Source organism: Rhinichthys klamathensis, unplaced genomic scaffold, assembly GCF_029890125.1.
Source record: "Rhinichthys klamathensis goyatoka isolate OS25496 unplaced genomic scaffold, OSU_Roscu_1.1 h1tg000768l_1, whole genome shotgun sequence".
Classification (NCBI taxonomy): Eukaryota; Metazoa; Chordata; class Actinopteri; order Cypriniformes; family Leuciscidae; genus Rhinichthys; species Rhinichthys klamathensis.
In genome coordinates this window covers 41,106-66,638 of record NW_026607168.1, presented here as the reverse complement: position 1 = coordinate 66,638, position 25,533 = coordinate 41,106, and the positions used below count along the sequence as shown (strand labels likewise).

General features: G+C 37.5%; 1 protein-coding gene across 3 annotated transcripts; it reads left to right on the top strand.

Moving 5' to 3' along the window:
* The first annotated feature begins 605 nt into the window (after window positions 1-605).
* ntrk1 (neurotrophic tyrosine kinase, receptor, type 1) lies at window positions 606-25,533 on the top strand. Of its 3 annotated transcripts, XR_008805817.1 has the most exons (18): window positions 606-1,208; window positions 4,886-4,960; window positions 5,528-5,599; window positions 8,490-8,558; window positions 8,747-8,898; window positions 9,182-9,324; window positions 9,675-9,813; window positions 12,711-13,043; window positions 13,133-13,150; window positions 13,994-14,049; window positions 14,128-14,230; window positions 16,283-16,447; window positions 16,543-16,673; window positions 17,275-17,447; window positions 21,205-21,445; window positions 21,700-21,858; window positions 24,164-24,421; window positions 25,208-25,533. XR_008805817.1 is itself a non-coding variant. In XM_056242979.1 (17 exons), the coding sequence occupies exons 1-17, from the start codon at window positions 1,030-1,032 to the stop codon at window positions 24,347-24,349; spliced, it is 2,391 nt and encodes a 796-aa protein (XP_056098954.1). In that variant the 5' UTR covers window positions 606-1,029; the 3' UTR covers window positions 24,350-24,697. The 3 variants fall into 3 exon arrangements, 2 of the variants coding, with proteins under 2 accessions (XP_056098954.1, XP_056098953.1); XM_056242979.1 differs by lacking the exon at window positions 25,208-25,533 and having other exon boundaries at window positions 13,997-14,049; window positions 24,164-24,697; XM_056242978.1 differs by lacking the exon at window positions 25,208-25,533 and having other exon boundaries at window positions 24,164-24,697.

The window sequence follows — 25,533 nt, the reverse complement described above, 5'->3', positions numbered from 1 at the left end:
CAAATTAATTTAGCAGGACATTTTAAAGACGAAATTGATACTCACATCTGAGTTCTCCATTAAGTCTCCTGAGCTGTGAAAGAGCAGCCTCTGAGCAATATCATTTTCTTCACATACCTTTAACTATTGTAACATTTGACTCTATTTTTACTTATTTTATCACGAAAAATCCAAGAAAAAATGTATATCTAATATCTCCGTTGTTTCTTCTAGACAGCAATGAGGTTAAATGAAGACTTTAATTTACTCTTTATACTCTCATTTACTGCGATCTCACATGTGGCTCCTCACAGATCATGGGACCAGTTGCAATGAATCATAACATACATTTTTTTATTTTTTTATTAATCACAACTAACATTTATTTTTCTTGCAGGGTTAACATTTATATGCTGATGAAAACTAAAGATCCCCAGCACTTTGGACAAGGTTAGTGTCGGAGAATTAAAAGAGTAAACAAAACTGTCTAAATATATAACCTCATGACCTAACAACAAGCTGAAGTATCAAGGAATCCAAATGAACAGAGAATTATACATATGAAGAATCATGAAATGATACAATGAATCATATCACCTTTGCCATGCTCCAATTCTATAAAAACTATACTTGGGTAAATGGCACAATCCTTGCCCTTTGTGCATACATGAGTCATGAGTTGTTTAGCCACATGAGCTCAAAGTTCATGGTCACTTCCGATCTATCCGTGTCCACCTGCAGCTCGTGAGTCTGGCTACAGTCACTTCTGCAAGTGTCACAGAGGTGTCTGGTGACCATTTCTCTCTCTCATCTCACACTCAACTAATGGACCGCTTTGCCCCTCCCCTCCTTTTCTCCATCTCGGACTGGGAGGTAGTGAGAGGAGGAGAGGAGGCAACAGCCCACCGTTCCCCAGGGCCCCTCTACACGGCTCAATAGCTCAGCTCCTGGATGGGATCATAACCCTGAGTGCTGGCCAAGAGAAGAGCCGCTTCTCCTCACTGCAGGGTGGAGTTTCCTCCAGGAGAACAAACTCACTCGAACCCCACCATGGCTGAGCGTAGGGTGGTCCCGATTGTGGTTTTGCTTCTTGTCCTGGTTGCACCAGCCCTGAGCGGATGCCCAGGCGCCTGTCGCTGTTCCTTTGCCATGCTGCAATGCCTGGAGTTGGACGGGATCACCAGCATCCCGGCGTTGGCGCCACAGGAGAGTGAAAACGTCACTGAAATGTAAGTTGCGTTTGGTGTATGAATCTGTTCGATGAGAGCTGCTTGGTAAAAGTTGCTGAGACTTCCGAGGAAGTTCAGTGCGGTGCTCGATCTTGCAAGGAGATGGAACAGGTGGCGAGTTCAATCGAAGTGACTGGCCTTCATGAATTTTCATGGAGAAATCTGGGCATTTGGATGTATAGTTTGTGCATGCGTTCCCTGGTTTAACCTAGAGGGTTTTTTTTTCTGGCAGGCCAATCTAATTGTCAGACCTGCATTTATTGCTTTATAGTACATTTCATTTAATTTGTGGAATCACTGAAAGCAGATTTCCCCAAAACAAGGAAATCCTTGGAAACTAATCAAGGGCTGGAGGGAAAGTGGCCTGGTACTTTGTGCTGCTGAGCTTCTCTTTAAGTGCCTTTAAGAGTGTCAGGTACATAATCTATTCTCGGAAATGGTGAGAAAAACATCTCAATGTTCATGTGTGTGCAGTCAGACAGATGTTACCCAGAGGTGCAGGTGTTTTAACAGTGATACCAAGCCTTGCCGAATGTTGCACTTCATTCAGAATAGTGTTTATATGATTATGGCTCTTATGCTTTATTGTAGGATAATCACCACACCTCTTACAATCTTTATCTCACTATGTTTCATGCATTCTCTCGTTCTCCTCCCTTCAGTGTAAATAATGCAATTTTGAATGGAAAGAAATGCTAGATTTATTATTATCTAAAAAGCCAATGTACCTTTACACTACTTTTACAATACTATATGATTCACCTCAGAATCTGGGGTCAATAACAATATCCACCTCATCTCTACATTTCTTTTTTTTTAAGTAATGCTACATTAATTATGTCAATTGGAGCGTTTAATGCAGTCAGTGTTTCTCGCATTATAGTGGTATTTAGATGTGTGTTACCTTGATAGTGTTTGTTTGGGTCACAATGTGCACTTCCCATATCTGTGTATCACTCACAGATCCTGGAGATTTTTTCTTTTTTTTTTAAGAACTGTACACCATCATGTGCCTTTCCATTTCACCACCTGTATCATTATGCTCAAGAGGTGTTTTTAGAGATCATGTGTTCAGGATCTGGTTCACTTGGTGCTCTGGAAGAGATGACAAAAAAACAACATAGTAAGCAGGGAACGTAAAGGGAACCTGGATTCAAATCCCAATCTAATATCATGTTTTAATAAATCAAGCTTAAATTTAAGCTCCATGCGATTTCATTATACAGAAAAGAGCAACTTTGACATTTTGATAACTCCTGTTTCCTGTGTAGAATGCAATATGAGATTCAAGCAACATGAGAATGAATAGATGACAAAAAAAGTCAACTCAAATGACCCCATTTTCAAATGAAAATGGCTGATTTCTGCTATTTCTTGTAGACAACCTACCAAATTATAAGAGATTTTATTCTTGGAAGTTGCACTGGAAACAGCTTAGGTCAAAATTGATCAATCAGTGCTTCATTCAATAATTAGGCTAATTCAATAATATATACATAGAGCAGCTAATAAGTGTAAAGTATATGTAATCGAACAATGTCTGACGTCATCAGTGTATTTTTATGGTGAAGTTCTGCACGGCTGCCATTGTTGTTCGTCTCAGTACACCTGCTCAAGTGTGATTCTCTGAACTCCAGCAGAGTCTCTACATTTACTACAAGCATTCAATCAATAAATGAGAATGCTCTTTCGCCACGTGTTTACACAGAACACTTTGTGCCCGTAAAAAAAGCAGCATTTCGCTGTATTAGTGAGACGGGCACAGTACAGAGGAACAGCACTTCTACCAGGGAGGAAAACAAGAGACCATTAACTTCATACCAGCGGGAGAAATACATCATTCATCATGCTGTAAATTCCATTCTGCGAATTGCTTGCAAATGCCCCGCTGAAAACAATAGATGAAATATTGCCCACTCGACTCGATTCAATAAGCCAAAGCAGTTTGAGATGTCGTCCCACCTGCTCTGTAATTGCATTATGGCTCTCTGGGTCAATCAGACGCTAATAAATATCTGTTTGTGCTTCTTGAACACAACTGGACCGAATCACAGATCAAAAGATTCCAGTGAAGTCAGAAGAAATGTCTTTAGTTATCAGCATCTATATTTGAAAAGATTTTTTATGTAAAAGTAAGAGAGGATATAAGGCAGGCTCATTATTATCAGCATGACTCTGTTCAGTGCCTCACTATACAATAAAACACTGTTTATATTATATCCCACCTCTTTAAAGCTGTAATTTAAAAAAAAAAGAAACATATTTCAGGGCCATATTTCAGCACAGTGAATGCAATAATTTGCACCTACTTGATTGTGTATTGATGAAAGAAGCACTACAGAAATCAGGGAATGCATTATATGGAATTGAATTTTATATGTACTTAAACATCATATGAGTTTGTCAAGATGGTTTATAAAATATTTCTGATATTAGTTCTGTGTTTTTTTGTGGCTTTTGCCAATGTCAAGTGCTGCTGCCATGCATGGGATGAAGTTGTCTAGATGATTAGAGACTAAAAACATGGCAACACCATGGTACTTTCTGTTAGTGGATATTTTGGTAAAGCTTCCTTTTACAGTCCTGTTACCCATGTACATACTATGTACTTATTATAGTAATTACAATTACTGGGTAATAACTAGGTACTAACCCTGAACCTACAGTACCCCTAAACCTACTTTCTAGGTAAATACACTGTAAGTACACGTAAGTACTGTAAAAGGAAGCGTTACCGATATTTTTAACTATACAGCTTTGTTGCATTGAATTATGGAACAGCTAAGATATGTTTAAGCATACATATATGATGTGTCTCATTTGAAAGGCTACATCCTCTGCATACATGTCTTATTTCAGAATAGTAACCATTATAAAAATGAATTGGGAATGTAGTGCAGCCTTGAAATGAGACACATATAGACTAGCTCTATATAGTTTGATTCAATGAGCCATTATGAAAACTTTTTCTCAAAAAGAATCTGAGTTCTCATTCCTGGAAGTACAAGTACTGTTCAGTAAAACTGCTTGTGTGGAAATGAAAAAGTAATCGATTTCAAAATACTTCACTGATGGTGTTTATGCACCATAATAATGGCTGCAAGGGCACAACAATATTTAATATAGACTCACTCACAGAGACCTGGAATCACAAAACTCAGGAGTCTTAGAGTGGAGATGGAACAAGTTTACTCATGTACTCAGGTGAACATGAATGAATTTAAATATTTGTACAAGAAAATATTAAGAACAAATGTCATTATGTGGCTGCATTTCCATGTTTCGTATTTCAACAAAGCAAGATCATTATATGAAAAACTATTTTATTTCAATATATTCCTGATTTAAACAGGATATTCAATGAAAAATAATGTAGGATTGGGAATAGATGAGATCATGAAAAGGGGGCGTTACATACCAGATTGGAGTCAGGTGGATGGAGGGGAAGGGTTGAAAGTTGAAGATGGATTTGTGGCATAATCTGAAAAGGAAAGTCGTTTTAGAGAGGAAGTTGTTGCATTTGATCATGCAAACAAAATCAGAAATAATGTGTACCAATGAAATATTTCAGAAACATACAGTAAACAGTTTCAGATTTGAAATAATGACATTGAGCATAAATATTAGAACATTATTTTAGTTGAATTTCAACCTGTTCTTTCATTTCAACTCTCTAGCTACATAGAGAATCAAGCAAACCTGGAGAACATCACAGACATAGACCTCGCCAACTACAGAGAACTGAAGAACCTGTAAGTATTTAAGACTACAGAAGATGTACAAGATTGAATAAAGATTAAAGATCATTTATACAATACTGTCTGTATCATTTTTTAAAAATGTTTTACAAAGAAGTCTCGCGTGCAGACCAATGCTGCATTCATTTGATCAAAAATGCAGTAAGAAATGTAATATTGTGGAATATTACAGTTTATAATAACAGTTTTTTTTTAAATATTTGAATATATTTTAAATACAATGTATTCCTGTTATGTCAAAGCTGAATTTTCAGCATCATGACTCCAGTCTTGAGTGTCACATGATCCTTCAGAAATCATTCTAATATGCTGATTAGCTGCACAAGAAACATTTCTTATTATTATCAATGTTGAAAACAGTTTTTGCTGCTTCATATTTTTGTGGAAACTGTGAGAACAGCATTTTTTGAACATTGTAAAAGTCTTTACGGTCACTTTTGACAGTAAATGATACATTTATTTCCAATGAATAATTTACACTGACAACAAAAATTTGAACGGTATTCAAACTTCTCATATTCAAAAAGGGAATTATCTGGCTGACTTGTGTATATTTTTCAGGACGGTCACAGATTGTGGGATGGTGTACATCTCTGAAAATGCCTTTCAGCATAATTTCAAGCTGCAGTATGTGTGAGTGTTCTTTACATATACGACTGGCTTTCCCACAATACACTTGGGTCTCAGGGCTTGTACCTGTCAATCACTTCAAATCCTCTTCCCTTCTGATGAGTGAAGCTGCTTTATTGGTCTCAGGCGGTAAAAACCCAAGACACATTTAAAGTTAGTTAGCAACTGAATGACTATTAGGGAAAACATTTTTACCTTTCACTTCCAGAAATCATTTTATTGCATTCATTTCCCCTAATTAAAAAGGAAATTTGCAGAGACTTGTTGTTCATGATCATCATGTCATCAAGGGCGTAAGAACAATCTGAAAATTGTGATGCAGGAAACATTACAAAATCAGCTTGGCTCTTGAATATTAATTGAGTGACATGACATCCAGTTGTTCTAATTATGTCATTATTTATTCATTTTCATGTCGTTCCAAACCTGTATGCTGTTTCTTTTCTGGAATTTTAGGAGACTTAAAAGGATAGTTGAAGGTAGCCATTTACTTCCATAGAATTTTTTTCTGCCATACTATGGAAGTCAATGGCAATCTTTAAAACGTTTTGAATTTAGTGTCCATGTGGAATTTATGTATTTAGCTTGATCTTTAATCACCATGAATTATCACTAGATGGAAAAGAAGTTTAAAAACAGCAGAAAAATCTCAAAATATAATGATAATTTCCCAAAAAACTGGGGGGACAATAATGTTTTTTTATGCCCTTGAACTCATCCAAATCATGTATGCAACAAATCAAACTTCACATATATCAAGAAACCTTATAGAACCTCCACAACAAGAAATGTTAATAGAATAAAACAGATATATAGTAACTCATTACCTAAAAATAGAAGCATAACTTTTTTTAATCATGCATTTTAGGGCTATAAGCCAACGTCTATGCCCTCCTGAAGGGAAGATTTCTAATCACAGCATCAACAAAACACTAATGATATTAGCTGAAACTGAAAGGTTGTTGACCCTTATCTCCACTATCTTGTAATCGTTATCTTCCAGTGTGTGCGACATGCCCACTGTTGTTGATGTGGGGGAAAGCGGTCACACAGGAGGGGGGGGAACGGAGGGGGGTTCTAGGGAAACATGAGAGCATATCCAGCAGTCACCTTTTACTCGCCCACTTTGGCGTATTATTGACAACTGATGCATAATAAATACACTCCACTAAGGGTCCATTATCACGCAATCAATATTTCACAGAGGGCTGTGCGGAGGACCAGATGTGTCTGTAAGCTTCAAGTGGCGGTGGGGATGTACAGTATGAAAAATCATAAGTATAAACGAGCCTATCTTTTATACGCCTGATCCATCCTTTGCTTCGGTTCTTTAAATCCACGTCCCCCCCTCCCTCCCTTCGACGCCAGTATGAAACGGCAGCTGCTATTCTCAGACGCTCTCTCCCTACGGTAGAATCGAGCTGTAATAGATAGGCCCCGATGGCCGACCCATCTGACATGAACTTTTGGGAGTAGGGAAAACAAATATTTGAACCCTTGCTGGCCCCCATTAGCCCTGCCACAGAGAATCTATATCTGCCAAGCCGTTATTGTCCCCATCGTTTGTCATCTCTCTTTATTTAGCTTTAGATTTCAGTTTCCTTCTCCTCCAGAGGTGAAGGAAACTGAAATTAAACAAGACGACAAATATCTCTGAAACAAAAAACGATTGCAAAAAAATTCATCAAACTATGTCTGTGGCCAACACACAGGCCTTCAAAATTCCTTCCCTCACACTTGTCAAACCTGTTTTCTCTGTGTGAAAGAGAGAAAATCACTCAACTAATTAAACTTGAGTCCAGTTGTCAGCCAATACAGAGAGATGCGTGCCAGTGTTATTTAGAAATGCAGTGCTACTATGAAATATTTTGCTGCATTGAATCTTGTTAGTGGCATTAGCTACTGCGCATACTTCACGATTTGAACAAGCCCTTAAGCTTAAGTAGGCCTAGACGGACGCTTTTAACCGATTCACGTCTTTTGCAGCGTCTCACTCGTGATACAGCATTCTATAACATGGGGCTCAAGTTTAAAAAAAAAACTCTTGACCTTACCGTTTTTTTTCTTTTTCGTTTGACTAGCCTGTGTCTTTCATTTTTGCTGTTAAAAAACGCAGGTTAGTGAAGAATAAAAAAACCCTCAAGGTCAAGAGTTTTTTTTTATATATACTTGAGCCATGTTATAGAACGCTGTATCATGCGTGAGACGCTGCAAAAGTCGTGAATCGGTTAAAAACGTCCGTCTAGTCCGTGTTTACATAAAACAATGTTTCAAAACAATGGAAACGGGTTTTTTTTGTGGCTAAAAACGCGAGACTCAGGTTAGTGAAGTGAAAACCTTCCCCTCAAGGTCTAAAGACGCGTGAGCAACGGTCAAACACATACGTCTAGTTTACATTGAAAATCTATGGAAAAGTATCACAGTGGAATGGAAAAATGCATTCTATGTGAACTGGCCCTTAGTCTTTAGAACATAACACATCCTGTATGTTTGTGCTAATAATTTGATGGTACCTCAAATTGTGGCACCTTTACTTTTTCCAAGTGAATGTCGACGAAAGATTTCCACCTGGAAAACAATACAGCTGGCCAAAAATCCCACTCACATTAAAGGGTTTATTGGAGCCATATCTAGATACAGGCAGTGTTATTTTAGTATTATTTGTATGCTATTATAGTATTTATTAATATTTTGAATTAGCTTCCATTTAACAAACATCTAGTTGTGTGATAAAATTCCTCCAAACAGGTTAAACTCTCGTTTCTGAGCCGCCTACACATCATTTTTTGAAAGAGAATGACTCCTATTTATTAAGAGTCTATTTAACTATTGTACAACAGAGCCGATAGCATCTCTCTTTTGCATGTAGTTCACATCTTCTCTTCTTTTACAGAAACCTGGCCTCTAATTTACTAATGTACATCAGTTGGAGGGTGTTCCATTCGGTCCCTCTGTTGAGTCTGTGAGTAACAAACTCCACTCATATACTGGCAAGGCTGAGATTTACAGATTTACTCTGCTGGCGATTTGAGACTGTTTTAAACAATTTACCTCAGTCTGAAAAACTGAAATAATAGATTTGAGGTCCTCTGTATGTATTATTTTGCCTGAAAGCATGAAGCATGACAAATCGGTTCTTTTTTTGCACAGAATTCTGAGGGACAATCCACTCACCTGCTCATGTGACATTTACTGGCTTCAGCAATGGCATAGAAAAAGACAAAGCGATATTGATTCTCAACAAAACTGCATCTACAATGGCAACAGCATTCAGCTGGATTCGTTTGAAATGGACAATTGTAGTAAGTGCACCTATCTGGAATGAAACATATTTTAAGATCAAACGTGTAATTTGACTTCTATCCCAATTAAATATGCAGAGACAATAAGCAAGATTGATTTCCCCAAAAGTGTAAACTGTGACTGTGAGTTTGAAATAAACCATGAAAATACATCACCTTTAAGTTGGTGAAACAAAATTGTCATAATTGTTACTTTACAATTTTACATACACTACTGTTCAAAAGTTTAGGATCCTTATAACTAAAATCGGTGAAATATATAAAAAAATTTCCTGATCTGCAGGTGTTCCTGAAGTCAAAATTGACCCACCGACACTGACCACTCAAGAAGGTGGAAACCTGACCTTTACCTGTCTGGTGACTGGAGTACCAACACCGACTATCCGCTGGAGAACAGAGCACCTTCAGTCCAGCTGGACCCTGCAGGTACATGACACTGCTTTCATACTGCATTCAAGTATTGAAGCATCAATGGAAATTGACCAACGTGATTTACCAAAGTAGTGCATGGATCAAGATTTTTTTGTTGGTACTGGAAGATAAAAAAATATGCAATCATAACCATAATCCTATGATTTATCACTTTCCTTGAAGTATTCCTCATTTGTAAGTCACTTTGGACTAAATGAATACATGTACAGTCAAATTGGTTGAAAGAACTGGTCTTGAAGGTCCTTACCCCTGGTTGGTTGATCACACATTGTTGCAGGACTTCTGAGAGATGTTAGATCTTTGTCAACCCATTAAATCTTGTCTACATTCATCTTTGTCCACAGCAAGGGATCTGGGGATCAACCCTGGAGCTGGTTCTGCACATGAGGAGCGTGTCTTCTGGAGACAACCTGCACAATCTCACCTGTGAGGCGGAGAATCGCGCTGGAATGGATGAAGCCACCGTGCAGCTGGATATTGAATGTAAGTACTGACATTAGTTTTCTCACCTCGTACGCTGCTATTTTTCTGCCAATGACCAAGGAGTTTAGCATAAATGTCTACCAACACATTTTCAAATCTGAATGCGACAACAGATGAGATTCTAATGGAAAATCATTTCTGCATATGAGTAAAAAAATGAAAAAAGGTAACTGTTAGATCAAGTTTAAAATCAGAAAGTCACACTTTGAAATATAAAGTAGCAATTGCAAGATATAAAGTTGCAATTACCATTTTATTTATTGATTTTTACTCCTCCAGGCATCCATAGATTTCTTTAACAGAGCAACATATGTGACTCAAACCCAAAGTTATTATGAAATCTATCTTGCCAAACCGTGTTCAAAGTGTGAAACCCACCATCCTACGTGGACATTTTGTATTATTTATACACTATTTTATCTTTTATTAATATTTTGAATTAGCTTTTATTTTTGTTTTAAGTTTAGTTTAACTTTTATTATGTCTAAAGTTTTTAGTCATTTTTATTTCAGTTTAAATTCATATTATGGAGCCCTGCACATGACATGCGGACAAAAATATAGATATTTATTGTAAGAATACGTTCTTATGTTTTAAGTAAATTGTGCGCGCAATATAATAATTTGTTCCCTTGATTTGCTAAATCGTGGCCACGTTGTGCTGATTCGTTCTCTCATTTTGATTTAACTAAAACAAGGTAACAAATTATTATTTCATGCGCACAATTTACTTAAAACAAGGGAACGGATTAGTAAAACGTGCTGATGTATAAGTCGTGGGAGCGATATGTGAATTTGTGGCTAGATATACATATTTTTCTCGCATGTTGTGCGGGCTCCATACTTTTTCATACATCAAGTTAAACTAAAAGAAGTTGGGAAATGTTGCTTTGGCAGCTAGCTTAAATAAAATAAGTTTAATATTTTAAATTATATTTTATTTCAGTAAGATTAGTTTATGTTTTTCACATAATATTTATCGTTCTTACCTTTATTTCAATTTATAATGCAAGTGTTTTTAATAATTTAGTTAACGGTGATAACCCTGCTCTCGACAGAAGCAACAGCATTGCAACGGCCGGAATTTTCCATCGAAAATCTTCACATATGACGCACTCCACACCACAGCAATTATCACTGTTTATCACCTCCTCTTTAGAAAGAAGAAAAACAGTGCTTGACTTCAGACAAATGTATCGCCATCAGGGGAGCGATAATGACTGTCAGGAAAATGGGATGATAACTGTCTTCGGATCTTGTTTGTTCTCTACTAATGGATTTCTCTCCCCCATAGTCCGGAAATATAATTGTGAGGACCGATTGGCAGATAGCAAGTGTGCTAGTTGCCAGTCCATCAGAATCACGTGACTGGTCGGCCGCTGCTTAATTAGCTCTTAAATTAGCAGGCCGGTTATGGCCACAGGTGCTGCCACGGCATAATTCTGACCCGAAACATCTTTTATTAAACCCAGACGCCAATCGATAATATAATTCCCTAGTGTTAGTCATGCCTTAGTGTACTGTATTGTTCTAACTGATGATGAAATTCACCTTTCGCCATTTACCTTTACCGCAACCCAATTAATGGATTCAATCATTTGATTCCTTTTGATTACCACAATTAGTGGAGTTCAAAAATGGCTCTCGAACTTGCTCAACCGTTAACATCGGGCCGGTGTAACGAGGACGGTTTTTCAAGCGTGAACTCTAGGCCATGACACAAATGACTGTGATTCTCCGTGCGAAGCACTTTCTGGAGGCAGGGTCACGGGTTAAGAGCACTGAAATGGTTATGAAGCAGCGACCGGGCTGTGCGCATCAGCATGTTCTCCCGGCTAAAAGAACCATTTCCTGTATCCCACCTTCACCGGGCTCTCAAGTGCCTCTTGTGGTTAGGTCCCCTAAACAGACAGAGATTTATTATTTATAACAGGTCAACAGGTTTACTGTAAAGATTGAGCACATTGATTCATGAAAAAAAAAAAAAAAAAAAAATTATGATGGATGCTCCAGTCATTTGAGCTATTCTGAAGAACAGGTACTAGTTATGGAAAGCGTTATTCATACAGGAACATTATGTGGAACTTCTTTAACAGACTTCTTTACAGCAATGGTTTGCGGCAGTTAGCGAATTCAACTTTATGCAAATGAGCAGTGATGCAACGCAATGACTACCAATAGGAATACATACAGTAATCTGCTGCCTGATAGTTGGGACACAGAAGCTGAATAAGAGCGGAGACTAGAAACCAACAGCTCAGAGACACACACACACACACACACACACACACATAATGGATAAAACTTAATTATTTCACTATTTTAAATTCTTATTATAATTATTTATTATTATTTAATAACAATAGTAGTACATTTTATTATCGAAGTCTGCTTTAAAAAATATATACTTTTTAAATAAGTAATAAGTTCTCATAAGAATACAGTAGTAAATAGAGATTAGACAGCTAGATGCATGCAAAAAGTCTGTTGTACTTAAAAAAGGTATTTAACATTTTATGCACAAGTGCTATCAGTGACAAAAACACTAAATGAACACATGTACACATCACAAAAAATAAAAATAAAATTTCTTTTTGAAATCTACTTTGAAAAAAAAAGTACTCATAACAGAGTAGGGACCTCTGGGAAGCTGATTAGGTAAAGTGTGTACTTTAAAAATAATAATTTTATCCTCAAAAGCACACACAACTCTGACTTGCATTCTTAAAGGGAAATTGCACCCCTTTACATTAGCCCAAGATGATATCAAAAGTAATCTAAGTCTCAAAATAGGAAGAAACAATTAAATATCCAATATCGGCCGATATTGTGCATCCCTAATGGACTGTGATTATGTCTCACTGCACACGTGTGAACTCATTCCCCGTCTGTGTTTAGTTCCAGTGCGGATCTTGTTTCTGAAGGACCCAGAACCACAGCATCACTGGTGTATCCCGTTTGCTGTGGACAGCAATCCTCCCGCCACCATCAAATGGCTGTACAACAACACACCTCTCATCGAAACCCGCTACACCTACACCGAACTGATCAGAGACGCGGCCGATGGCTCCGTTCAACACGGGTGTCTGTTCCTCAACAAGCCAACCCATCTGAACAACGGCAACTACACACTCATCGTGGAGAATAAACTGGGTAGGGACCAGGCTACAGCAAAGGGGATGTTCATGGTAAATCCTTTCGACCCCTTTGACCCAGAGGGCATCATTCCAGGTGAGTGCACATCATCACACAACATGTTATTGCATCCGCTTTGTGGTGCATTGAGTAATTTATTGTTATAATTTCTCTCCACATGCCAGTCCTCCCTGATGACCCAAGTAAGTTTCTCTAAATCAGCTTCCCGTAGGTCAACGCCCCGTTGTCGTTTTCCTGTACAAATACCTAAACATTCCTAAATAACAGATACATATAGTTGAGAAGCAAAATTACAGAAGATATTAAGTCTTGCTCTATGGAAAATGTATCAAAATGAAGTGACTTTTTACTCAAAACAAGAAAAAATATCTGCCATGGAGTAAAAAAACAACAAAAAACAATTCAAAGCAAAAACAAGATTTTTCTTACTTAATTTTGATAGATTTAATATTTAATATCTTAAATGATATATTTGACCTATTATGCTTTTTCACATTTTAAACTTTCTCTATATCAGTTTCTGAACTCCCTAAAACGCCTTGATTTTAGCCTTGAGTTTACTTCCGGGAACAAACATGCCACAATATTCCTCATTTAAATAATTCCCGTCCAATGCATACACAAAATAAAGGGGTGAGGCCTGGTTGAGTTGAGTTAGTAGTGTGTTAAAAAACTCACTGTTACGGTAAGCCAATCACAACACACTGGTCAAGCCGACTAATCAGAGCGCACTGCACTTTTAGGAAGGAGGGGCTTCATAGAGACTGGAACTAAAGAGAGCGTTACTGACAGACTGGGAATAGAGGACCTGCAACAAAGGAGAATATGTGCAAAATAAAAAAAAATAAAAAAAAATAAAAAAAAATCAAGACGTTGTATAAGGGCATAATATGTATGCTTCAATACTTAATAATATGTATCTTGATTTAAAAATGTTTAGATATTTGTACTGGAAAACAAGAAAAAATGTTTGTTTTTTTGGCAGTGTTGATAAAGTAACATTTCATTAAATGTTTTAACCTCAGCAGTTCCCACCAACCAATCAACGGAGACGGAGAAACTGGAGACCAGAGTGTTTGGGGTACGAGTCACATATGTTATTTTTTACATTCTTGAATAAGTGTTATCGCTCTAATTTTGTCCATTTGCACATTCATAGGTGTCAGTAGCGGTGGGTCTCGCTGTGTTTGCCTGCACATTTCTTCTCATCATGGTGGTTGTCATCAATAAATGTGGACAGCACTCCAAGTTCGGCATCCACCGTAAGTTCTTCTTAGTCAACATGAAATCAAATCCGCCCATATTTACTTCATGCACATTAATTGTGCAAGTTATTCCATATTAACAAACATTTTGCTTCCTAAACCTTGCTCTGAAACAACTTTCCTTTTCAAATCCCTTTTGCTGTTCAACCACTGAAGTTTTCATTTTAGCATGTAACGCCCATTTTTCACAATCAAATTAATTCTCGAAGGGATACCATTAAGCCTCACCCTGCATTCTCATTCAAATATCCTGTTTTGCTCGAAAATTTGTTGTAATTAACATTTCATGGTGACTTTTCATGTATAACCAAAATCCCTTTCAAGGTAAGTCAGTTCACTCGACAGTCATATTTCCAATGCCTCCGGGCAGCTATTTCGGGCATGCAAGACCAACTTGAAAGGGGAAAATTCTTGCCCAACTCACATTTAAATGACATATTTCAAATCAGTAGCAAAATCTATCTCAAATGGAAAGCATAGCTTCTAACAGCAGCTGTAGTGTTACTCCTCTATATTGTACACTGCAGTTTCTCCCATTAGCAATATGAGTGAACCATGTACAGTCTTTGTGAAAAGTCAACATGAAATCAAAACCGGCCACATTTACTTTTTGAATGCATATTGTGCATGTTACTCTTATTTTTGCTTCCTAAACCTTGGTCAGCACTGCTCTGAAACAACTTTCCTGTTCAACTGATGTTATATAAATCCCTTTTACTTTTCAAAATCTTCCCACCAACTATTCAATATGGCATGTAATCAAGCCCCACCCATAATTTTTTCTTATTAAACATCCTATTTTGCTCAAAAGTACGTCAGATTATGGAAGTAAAATGGATTGTGTGATTAATTAACGTTATTTCGATTGTTCATTTTAGTCATTCTACTAACTATAAGTACCTTTGCAACTACTAAATGTCTTTAGAGTATTATCGACTGTCTTCTTAATATCAGCTAACACTTTATTTTGATGGTCCCTCAACAGACATTTACTGACTTTGAAAGTAGGCTACATCAACTTATTCTTCTAACTGTAACCTAAAAGTCTACTAATACTCTAAGAGTTATTTGACATGCAGTTGTCAAAGTTACTTTAGTTAGTAGAATGTCTAGAACATTATTACTTTTTTTTTATTACTGGCTGATGTGATCTAAATACAGTGGCCACTATTTGTATTAATATTTTTTGTATGCTATTAATATGAGTGAAGCCTTCATCTCATTTTATCATTTCATCTGTCAAAAGTGCTACATTAAAAAAAATATATATTTCTTCCAAAATCCAGCTAATGACGCAACAATTTTCACTTGATCAGTAAGCAGTTTAAGCCTCAAACGAAGATGTTTTGAGATCTTTCAAAGGAAAGGGAACTGAAACACATCGCAGAAACAAACCAGGTGTGACTCACGCAACAGCGGAAGAATGTTATCACTAAACAAGAAAGCCGGAGACAGCACAATCACAGAACATGCCAAAATGACTTTCTCCATTATTATTTTGGAATCGGAATGAGTTCCGCACGAGGCATTGTGTTATTTTTAAGTAACACACAAAAAGGGAGCGAAATACGGTCTCTTTTAAGCTGTAACTTTGTACAGTGTCAGCCTAACAGCTCGGCAAAGTGCTGCCAGGTCTTAATTACAGCATGCAAAGTAAATAGCATCGGGAGCCCCAGCCGCGAGCCAGCCATTAAAGAAGAGTGATGGAGCCAGGCTTTTCAGGTCCACTCGCTCCGCTCACAAAGTGCCTAAGTGGACCTGATTGCCTCCCTCCCCTCTCGCCCTCTATTCCCTGCGTTCCTCTTCTCTGCCCAGTCTGGGGTCTCTGCGGTTATAGCTTGAGTGGGTTTTGTGATTTGAAGGAGAGGCCTTTGCATTTAATTCTGCTGCCTAAAACTGAGGTGATTTGCTTCGGATCAAGTAAACATTCTGTTGATGCTTTTTTGTGCATGGAGTAACTTGTCAATTTTAAGCAAGACTACATACTGTACATACAACACGACGTACTGTCAGCTGCTTGAGAAGCACTTTCTGTCCGTGTGTCTACAGGTTCGTCTGTTCTAGGCACTGAGGACGATCTGGCCGTGTCTCTCCGCTTCATGAACTTCGGGGCGAGTCCTCCATCTTCAGATGACAGCACGCTGGATTCTGGCTTGTCCAGTTTTGTAGAAAACCCGCAGTATTTCTGTGGGATCATCAAAGAGAAAGACATGTGTGAGTGTCTCGCAATCCCACGATAGCACACAAGTTTTCAGCATGCTGAATCAATTTGTACTAAATTAAAGTGATTATTTACTTGTATTTTGCAGGTGTACAAAACATTAAAAGAAAAGACATTATTTTGAAGTGGGAACTGGGTGAAGGAGCTTTTGGCAAGGTTTACCTAGCAGAATGTGCCAACCTTTGTCCTGATACTGACAAGATGCTGGTTGCTATCAAGGTATGATCGTGCTTTAGGTTATCATGGCTTCTTTTAGGGTTAGGGTTATTTCATGATATATATACACTTTTTTTTTTTTTTTGCAAAAAAAACTATATTATACAACTCCATGGCAGCTGTATGCATATACACAGATTTGAACAAGAACAATGGCAAGCGATGCAAAACATTACTGATTGGTTAGTAATTTTCAACCAATTCCTCCTCATTCGTCCAAGACTATCACAAGTTTTCACAATGTATGTTAACAAGTTAGATAACTAGCTAGAAACATGAATGTTTGCAAAGCAAAGGTGTTATTGATAAACTATTTTAAAACATTTTTGTTTTAACAAAACAAAATATCAATAAATAATACTAAAATAATACTGTTGCAAACCATGAAACCAGAGTTGAGCTCCATTTGAATTTAAGTAGCAAACTGGATGAAGAATTGGAATTTGAATGTCAGGAAGTAGCATTAAAACTTAAAAATTACAAATGCAATTTTCATTAAAAAAAATCATTTCCCAGAATGCATTACCTTTGTTGCTTTTATTGAAAGTATTCAGATACTTTTTCGGAGCACCGTATGTTCACATCTGATTGTCTTCATGTGTAGACCTTGAAAGTTGCCAGCGAGTCCACCCGACAGGACTTCCAGCGCGAGGCCGAGCTGCTCACGGTGCTACAGCATGAACACATAGTGCGCTTCTACGGTGTGTGTACAGACGGAGAACCTCTCGCCATGGTGTTTGAGTACATGCGACACGGAGACCTCAACCGCTTTCTAAGGTCAGTCTAATAACCACCAGCCACTCACAGCGAATTAACTACAGTGCCAACAATGTGGTGTAGCGGTCAGAAACTGGCCAGCTGAAAGAGTCTTTAGAGACAGAGCTTCTATCCTCATTTGCTGTCTTAGGGCAACCTTAAAAACACAAAAACGTGTTTCTTTGGACAGATTTAGCCAAAAGCATCTAGGAAATTACTTGGGAGCAGGGCTTGACATTAACCTTTTTGCTCACCAGCCACTGTGGCTTGTGGTTTTCCGAAGTTACTAGCCACTCTAAGCATTTTCACTGGCCACAATTTTGGCATGGAGAAAAACTGCCATATAGATATTTTTAATATTATCCCATTACTTGCTGTCACTTTAAGACCTGTCGCACGGATCCATTATACTATTACACATCTGTTTTCTTTCTCAAATGTTTACATTCATTTAAAAAAATGACTGACTGTGTTTACTCACATTTCTTTTACATTATTATGTATGTGTTTGATTTTTTAAGTGCAATAAGCAGCGAAAAAGCTCGGCTTTATGTATGCACACTTTGGGCGAGAGCACAAAATCTGCGGGAATGAGTAAATTATGCGAAGTTCAAGCCCTGTAACACCAACCATATTCATCTGGATTAAAATAAAATGAGTGAGTGAAATGAGGCGGGTTTGTGTGTTAACTCACTGTCGGAGAGACGAGAGAGAGAGAAAGCTCAGCTGGTAACTGAAAGGTGTTGGGGAACCAAAAATGGTTCTTCTATGGCATCACAGCGATTACAGCCTTGTAATCTCTCTCTCGTCTCTCCAACAGTGAGTTAACACACAAACCCGCCTCAATTCACTCACTCGCTTTATTTGAATCCAGATGAATATTGTTGGTTACATCAATTCTGCGGAAAATGAGTATTGGAAGTGTTTCATATTTTTCAGTATCGATACGTATCAAAAAATCTGTTTTTTTGACAACACTACATTGCACTTAATCAATTATTTCAGATGTCCTTTTAAAGGGTTCCAATTGAAAAAAAATTTATACAGTATTTTTATATAATTCAACCCATCAAAGTGGCTAGTAGGACCACTGCTGAAATACACCCGCATTTGGAGTGTGTTAATGTCAGGCCCTGCTTGGGAAAAATAGGACGCAAGCTGCACTCGACCCAAGAAAGTTTAGTATACCCTCTCAAGAGTTAACAGTTAATAATCTGGCATGCTAGTCAAGTCTCTGCATTTTGTTTTGGGCTTTCATGTTACATGAAAAGTTACATCAAATTCAAGGCCTTTCATTTACCATATCTACATCTACTGAGACTCAATGCCCAAACTGAGTTGAAGAGCGATGGAGCCCAAATGCGGACCCAGCTTTGTGATGCTCCAGTCTTAATTAAGATGTAAAGTTCACTGAAGTATGAGGAGGCTGATGGGGGACTGACTGACCATATGTCCAGCACAGCTGAGTCTCGGTGCGTAAAGATCCAGTCTGTTTGCCAGGTGGTTGCTGGGGCCAGATTGGGAGTGGGGACAAGTGAATGTTTGAGGGGGAGATGGAAATCGCATTTTCACGTGCATGGAAGTGGCTCCAGTCTCGGTTGCAGCTGCCCCATCCTGCCACCTGCCTGCTAACTAATAGGGATTACATACTAAACATCAGAGCAGAAAAGAAGGCAAGCGAGTGGCAGAGAGTTTGCATGCGGATATTAGGATGAATGGAGACAGTGGTTTGCTCATTGAGTCCTGACACGCAAGGCAATGGTGCTTGTGCTCTCATTTAGCAGATGTTTTTTTTTAATCTAATGTAACTTACAGTACACTTACTAGAGTTTGCTCAAAAGCATAACAGTATAATTAAGGCAAACTTGGCGTTATAAACGACTTTTTAACCACTACACCCTTAAAAACAAATGTTCCAAAAGGGTGTTTTCGCTGTGATGCCATAGAAGAACCATTTTTGGTTCCCCAACACCTTTCAGTGAACAGTTCTTCAAAGTTTTTTTTTTATTAGTGTGAAAAATATTTACACTTTAATAACCTTTTTCCACTATAAAAGAACATTTTGTGCACTGGAAAGGTTCCATGCATTTCAAAGGTTCTTCATGGAACCAGAACCATCGATGCCAATAAAGGACCTGCATTTTTCAGTGTAGGATGCTTGTGTTCAGAATGGAATACTACTCTTTTTTTTTTTTAAAGTACCATGTGAAACCAGTGTCATCCAGTTATGTTGTTAATACACAATTTTTTTACTTTTCATTCAATTTTGCTCAAAAATGTCTTGCCTTTAAGCGGTTTGATTAAATAGTGTGCCAAGATTATGGTTGTTGTCACTTCCAGTTAATTTATTATGGTGGAAATAAAGTGCTGCGGGAATGACTCCAAAAACCTGGAAATAAGTTAACATAATTGAACTTCCAGTTCCATCATCCAGAACATTTTTGAATGGATTTTTTGTTAAATGGCTGAAATAAGGTCTGTGGTTAACACAAGTTCAGGATGTTTTCATGTTTTATTCGTTTTTTATTTTTATTTATTTATATGTTTTATGACATAAAATACATCAATAATACCCCACACAATTTTTCTGAAAACTTTTGCATGTTTTGAAAAAGGACACGTTTATAATCACTCTTGCAAACTATTCCAACTCAAACTTTCCAACATGTTGTTTTTAAATAAATATTGAAAGAGTTGTCAATAGCAACCGTGTAGTTAATTGATAACCTTTTCACATCTGCCGATTGCATTTTGGCTTCAAAATTCAAAAAGTTGAGCTGATTATCCTGATGAAAAAACAAACTTCTGTTGGTCACAGAGCTTATTTTCTGCTATAATCCAAAAGCCAATTTAAACAATCCTTTAGCTTTTTTGTTGAAGGAACCAGGTTAATGCTATAGGCTCATTCTCAGACGTGACGCCCACAGACCAGTGGCTGATTTTTTAAGTAGTCATCTGATTGGTTGAGACGTGTGTCGCGTTCTTTAATGGTCCGTTCTTTTGCCTTCATGCCAAACCCCCTCATGGAAAAAGAAAGCCGTCGTGTTTACAACTGTGACAATGAGCGTTTATCAGGGTCAACTAAACGCTGGATTTTCAAAAGTCTGTGAAGTATGTAAAGTTCGCGGCGTAGACTAAAATATGTCCAAGATTTTACATTTCACAAAACATGACGCAGAACAAAACAAACTGTGAATGGTTGCGTTACATGTCAGTCAAACATCCTCTTGGGCGGTCCTTGGCCAATGAAAGTGCAGACCGTCTGCATTCAGTCTGAAGGTCTGGCTGTGTGAGACTAGGGTCACGCTAACTTGTCTGGTCTGCAAAAATATGTCATTTTGGCAGCACTCTGTGGAGGATCAAGTAGAGTGCATTGCATTGTGGGATACAGTATTCCACACACACTCTTATAAAGGTTCTTTATTGGCATCTATGATTCCATGAAGAACCATAGATGCACAAAACACATCCATAAACCTTTACATTGCACAAAATTCTTTATAGTGTAAAAAGGTCCTACACACTGAGAACCGCTCACTGAAAGGTTCTTTCTGGAACCAAAAATGGTTCTTCTATGCCATCACTGCGAAAACACCCTTTCGGAGAGTGTGCTTTTGAATGTATACTAAACATCTAGAACAATTTAATAGGGTAATCGATGCATGTAGAAAATTCACATAACATGCACATCCTGCAAAAATAGAACACATCCGAAATCTCTTTTCTCAGATTAATGTTTTGAGGCAGCTGTTGTATAATGTGTGTCGTGTTTGTACAGGGCTCATGGTCCAGATGCTCGTATCTTGGACGAGATGAAGGTTCCTCTGATGGGTCAGCTGACTCTTCCTCAGATGCTCCACATCGCAGCTCAGATCGCCTCAGGCATGGTGTACCTCGCTTCCCTTCATTTCGTCCACAGAGATCTGGCCACCAGGAACTGTTTGGTCGGAGAAGGGCTGGTGGTGAAGATCGGGGACTTCGGGATGTCGAGAGACATTTACAGCACTGATTACTACAGGGTAAAACATTTCATTGCGATATCAATGATGTTACTCCAAAAACTGTAAAAAGTCATTAAAGTGGGAAATATCTACAGTACGTTCATATTGAGATCTCTACCTTTGGTATATGTGCAAATTTGATTACAATTTGAGACAGACATTTGAGACACATTTGAGACTCTAAAGAGATTGTGATTTTGCCTTTTAAGTTTCTGTATATTTACCAACAGCAGAGATGTTTGATTGTAATTTGTTCTCGTTCACGTCCTCAGGTCGGTGGGAGGACGATGTTGCCCATTCGCTGGATGCCGCCAGAAAGCATCATGTACAGGAAGTTCACCACGGAGAGTGACATCTGGAGCTTTGGAGTGGTCCTTTGGGAAATCTTCACCTACGGCAAACAACCGTGGTATCAGCTATCCAACAGTGAGGTACAGTGCCACATTTAATGTCAACCGTTTTTGGCAGCATAATTGTACCCATTTAAATGTCAAACTTATTCGTTGTTGAGCGAGATTTAAAAAGATTTTAAAGGAAAAGTGTACCTAAAAATGACAATTCTGTCATCATTTACCCTCAAGCTGTTCCTGCATATGGATGGAAATCAGAAATGTAACAATTGTGGTTCCGATTGATCTTATTAACGATTCTTTTAGTATTTTTAAGGATAACAATACTATTTTACACATTCAATTAAAGTTACACTACCAAAAATTAATAAGATTGTGTTCAGTAAGAGAGAATTTGATAGTTGTGTGCAATAAGGATGCATTAAATTGACCAAAAGTGACAGTCAAGACCTTCATTTGGCAGTTAATGACTCCTGTAATGTTTACCTGCAATGACAGAAGTGATTTAGGCTGTCTGATGGCATCAGTGCTGGTCAGTGAGCTAAAGCAAACAGACAGAGCCTCTCCCAACCTTCATCGGGATGTGAACATCCATTTTGGACTGGACCAGACTGTGCTCTTAAGCACTTATGAACGAGAAGATCAATAGATTTTTTCGGTTCCAGAGTGATCCAGACCTTTCAGATTAGGCACCAAAAAGTGGACTCTGGTGTGACCACAACTGCACTATTACGCTGGAGAAGCCTCTCTTCTTTCAACAGAGAGGTAGATCACTTTCCCGCCGACTCGATTTTAATCCGATTAAACCTCATCTTCGCCTTGGGCCGACGTTGTTTAACCTTGTTAACCTAATCCTTCCCGAGCCATGATGGACACAGCTAATTATCGGGAGCCTAATTGTACGGGACAGAGACGGATCGTTCGTGACTTTCCATCTGCGAGGAAAGAGGGTGCCAGACTTTCAGAGGGGTCAATGTGAATTTTTGTTAATTTATTGCAGTGATTGAAAGCCCATTTCAGAATGATGTTGTGTGGTGCTGACAGTCTCTTCACCTCATTTGATTAAGAGGCACTGCTATAAGGGCTTGAAGTCACTGGCGTTTTAAATAGCCACCAGGAATAGCCATGGAGGAAAGAAAGCGATTTTACAGCTGCTGCCTGTAGAAAATAGAGTAAAAGGGGTCATAATCATGAGAAATCAAACTTTATTTGATTTCTTTTTATTGAAATACATGTGTACATAATGTACTACGAAAACATACTGTAACTATTAGAACTGAAAAATTCCTCCACACTAAATAAAAGAGCACAAAGCTACAGAAACGGCCCGTTCTGAACATCTGAATACGTACATGACTGCCCATATTTACATGTCAACAATCTCTATTCTTTTTATGAAGATGATGCTTATGTTGGAATTTTAAAGGTAAAGCTGCAAAAAAGGGAAGTTTAATTCAAAAGGTCAGAGAGAAGGTAGAAAATAGTTATAAACTATAAATATTTTTTGTGAAGACTTCTGTAGGTGACCTCAGGAAATAATAAAATAATTAACAATAATTTAAAAATACTACAATAACAATTTTTCATAATTATATATAAATGTATGCTATGAGTGTATGTGTGTGTGCTTTTTAAAGGGGTCATAAAATACATAATAGTAATTTTATATTATAAATCTCTTTTCTCAGGTAATGTAAATATAATAATAATAAATATAAATAATTATTGAATTATAATTGTAATATTTTAGTGATATATATATAATTCGTAATTATTAATAATTACGTTTAAGTGTCTGTTATATGACCCATTTGAAAGCATTACAATATATATAATTATATATTGATTTATAATAATAATAATAATTCAGAAAATAATTACAAATATATAATATATCCAAAATAAAAAATATTTGATCAATTCATGAATGATTTTTGTGCACAATTACTAACATTAAAAAGTGGACCTCAGGAAAAAATAATAATAAATAATAAAACACAATAATAATCAAAAAAATATATGTATAATTAAATAATAATAAAATACGATATAAAAATTAAAACAAATTATATATATACAGTATATATATATTGAAATATTTCATATTTACAATGAAATAATTACAAAAATGGTTAAGATGGTCATAGTGGTATTTTAATCTGCAGGGTATTATTCTTAAATTATTTTATTATATGTATATATATATATATGTATATAATATAGTATATATAATAAAATAATTTAATTTATAATGCATTAATATATTATAGGCATATAATATATTAAAAATATTGAATTACCCTGCAGATTAAAATACCACTATAACCATCTTAACCATTTTTGCAATGATCTCATTGTAAATATGAAATATTTGCCCTCTCTCCAGGCCATTGAGTGCATCACGCAGGGACGAGAGCTTGAACGGCCACGTACCTGCCCAAAGGAAGTGCACCTCCTCATGCAGGGCTGCTGGCAGAGAGAACCCCAGCAGAGGCTCGTCATCAAGGACATCTACAACCGCCTCGTGGCCCTCGTCAAGAGCCCGCCGGTCTACCTGGACATCCTGGAGTAGCAGCACACGGCCCTGCGCGGAGAACACATGCTTCTGACGGCTGCTTGTTTGGGCTGAGGAGGAAAGTCAACGGTGGGTTGAGGACAGACAGAATTCACAAACTGTCTCAGATGTGCAAGAACGTTTCGCGGTGTTTGTTGATGTGCACGTTTAATCCACTAAACGTGTACGACTGTGTCCATGTGTTTAAATTTGAAATGGACTGAGTAAATGGACAGTGGATACTTTGAACGTGCATTAATGGAAATTGCTCATGGATCTTCATGACTCAACCCTGAAGAGACACTAGATTTTCTATATAAGGATACTGTTGTCAAGGTCTTGTAATTAAAGTTCATTAAAGGTGAAGTGTGTCATTTTCAGATTAATATTCAGAGACATTTTAGGCTTATTTCCTCAATAAATGTAAAAAGGGTTGCTCTGTTTATTTGAGCATTCCGCCCAGCCTGACCCAACAACAGTTCCTCAACCAATGGCGTGAGTTTGGGGGAGGGACTTACTGTATTGTCTGGCCAATGGGAGACGGGTAAAGTGAAAACCAGGGCCTGTATTACAGAATTATTCTAACTTGGTAAACAGAATGTTTTAAAATCTTAAGTCAAGAATAAAGATAGGAAGTTTCTGTAATATAACTCCAGGTATTATTTATATGGCACATACATTACATACTTCACCTTTAACCATCATGTGCAGTTTCTAAATAATGTGCCCCCAAAACAAAGACTCTTTAGTTGATTTCCACGTTGTGCCAAGCTGACTGCATTTCTTTTCAATGTCTTGCGATTATGAATATATTACATCAACATGTTATGCGTGATCTTCACATGCATGTATTGTACATCTCTCAATGTTTAACAGCAACTTCCTGTTATGGCTCCAGAGTTCTGCTTTATTTCCTACATCAGAAGCATCAGCAAGGCCAGCAACTACACAACAACAGTGGAAACACACGGGCTGTGTACGGAATGTAGTACTAACATACTGAATACTATTTTTTTAATCGAAACAGTATGTTTTATGGAACTGTCAAATTTTCCAGCAGTAGTTTGTCACATGAATTGCATGCTTTAGGCAAGACACTACAGGTGAATATGGTCATTGTAAACAATAGATATCTAATTCTTTCCCTAGTTTATTAACAACAGTACATTAAGCGGCTGTTTACACGACATCGTTTTCTACTA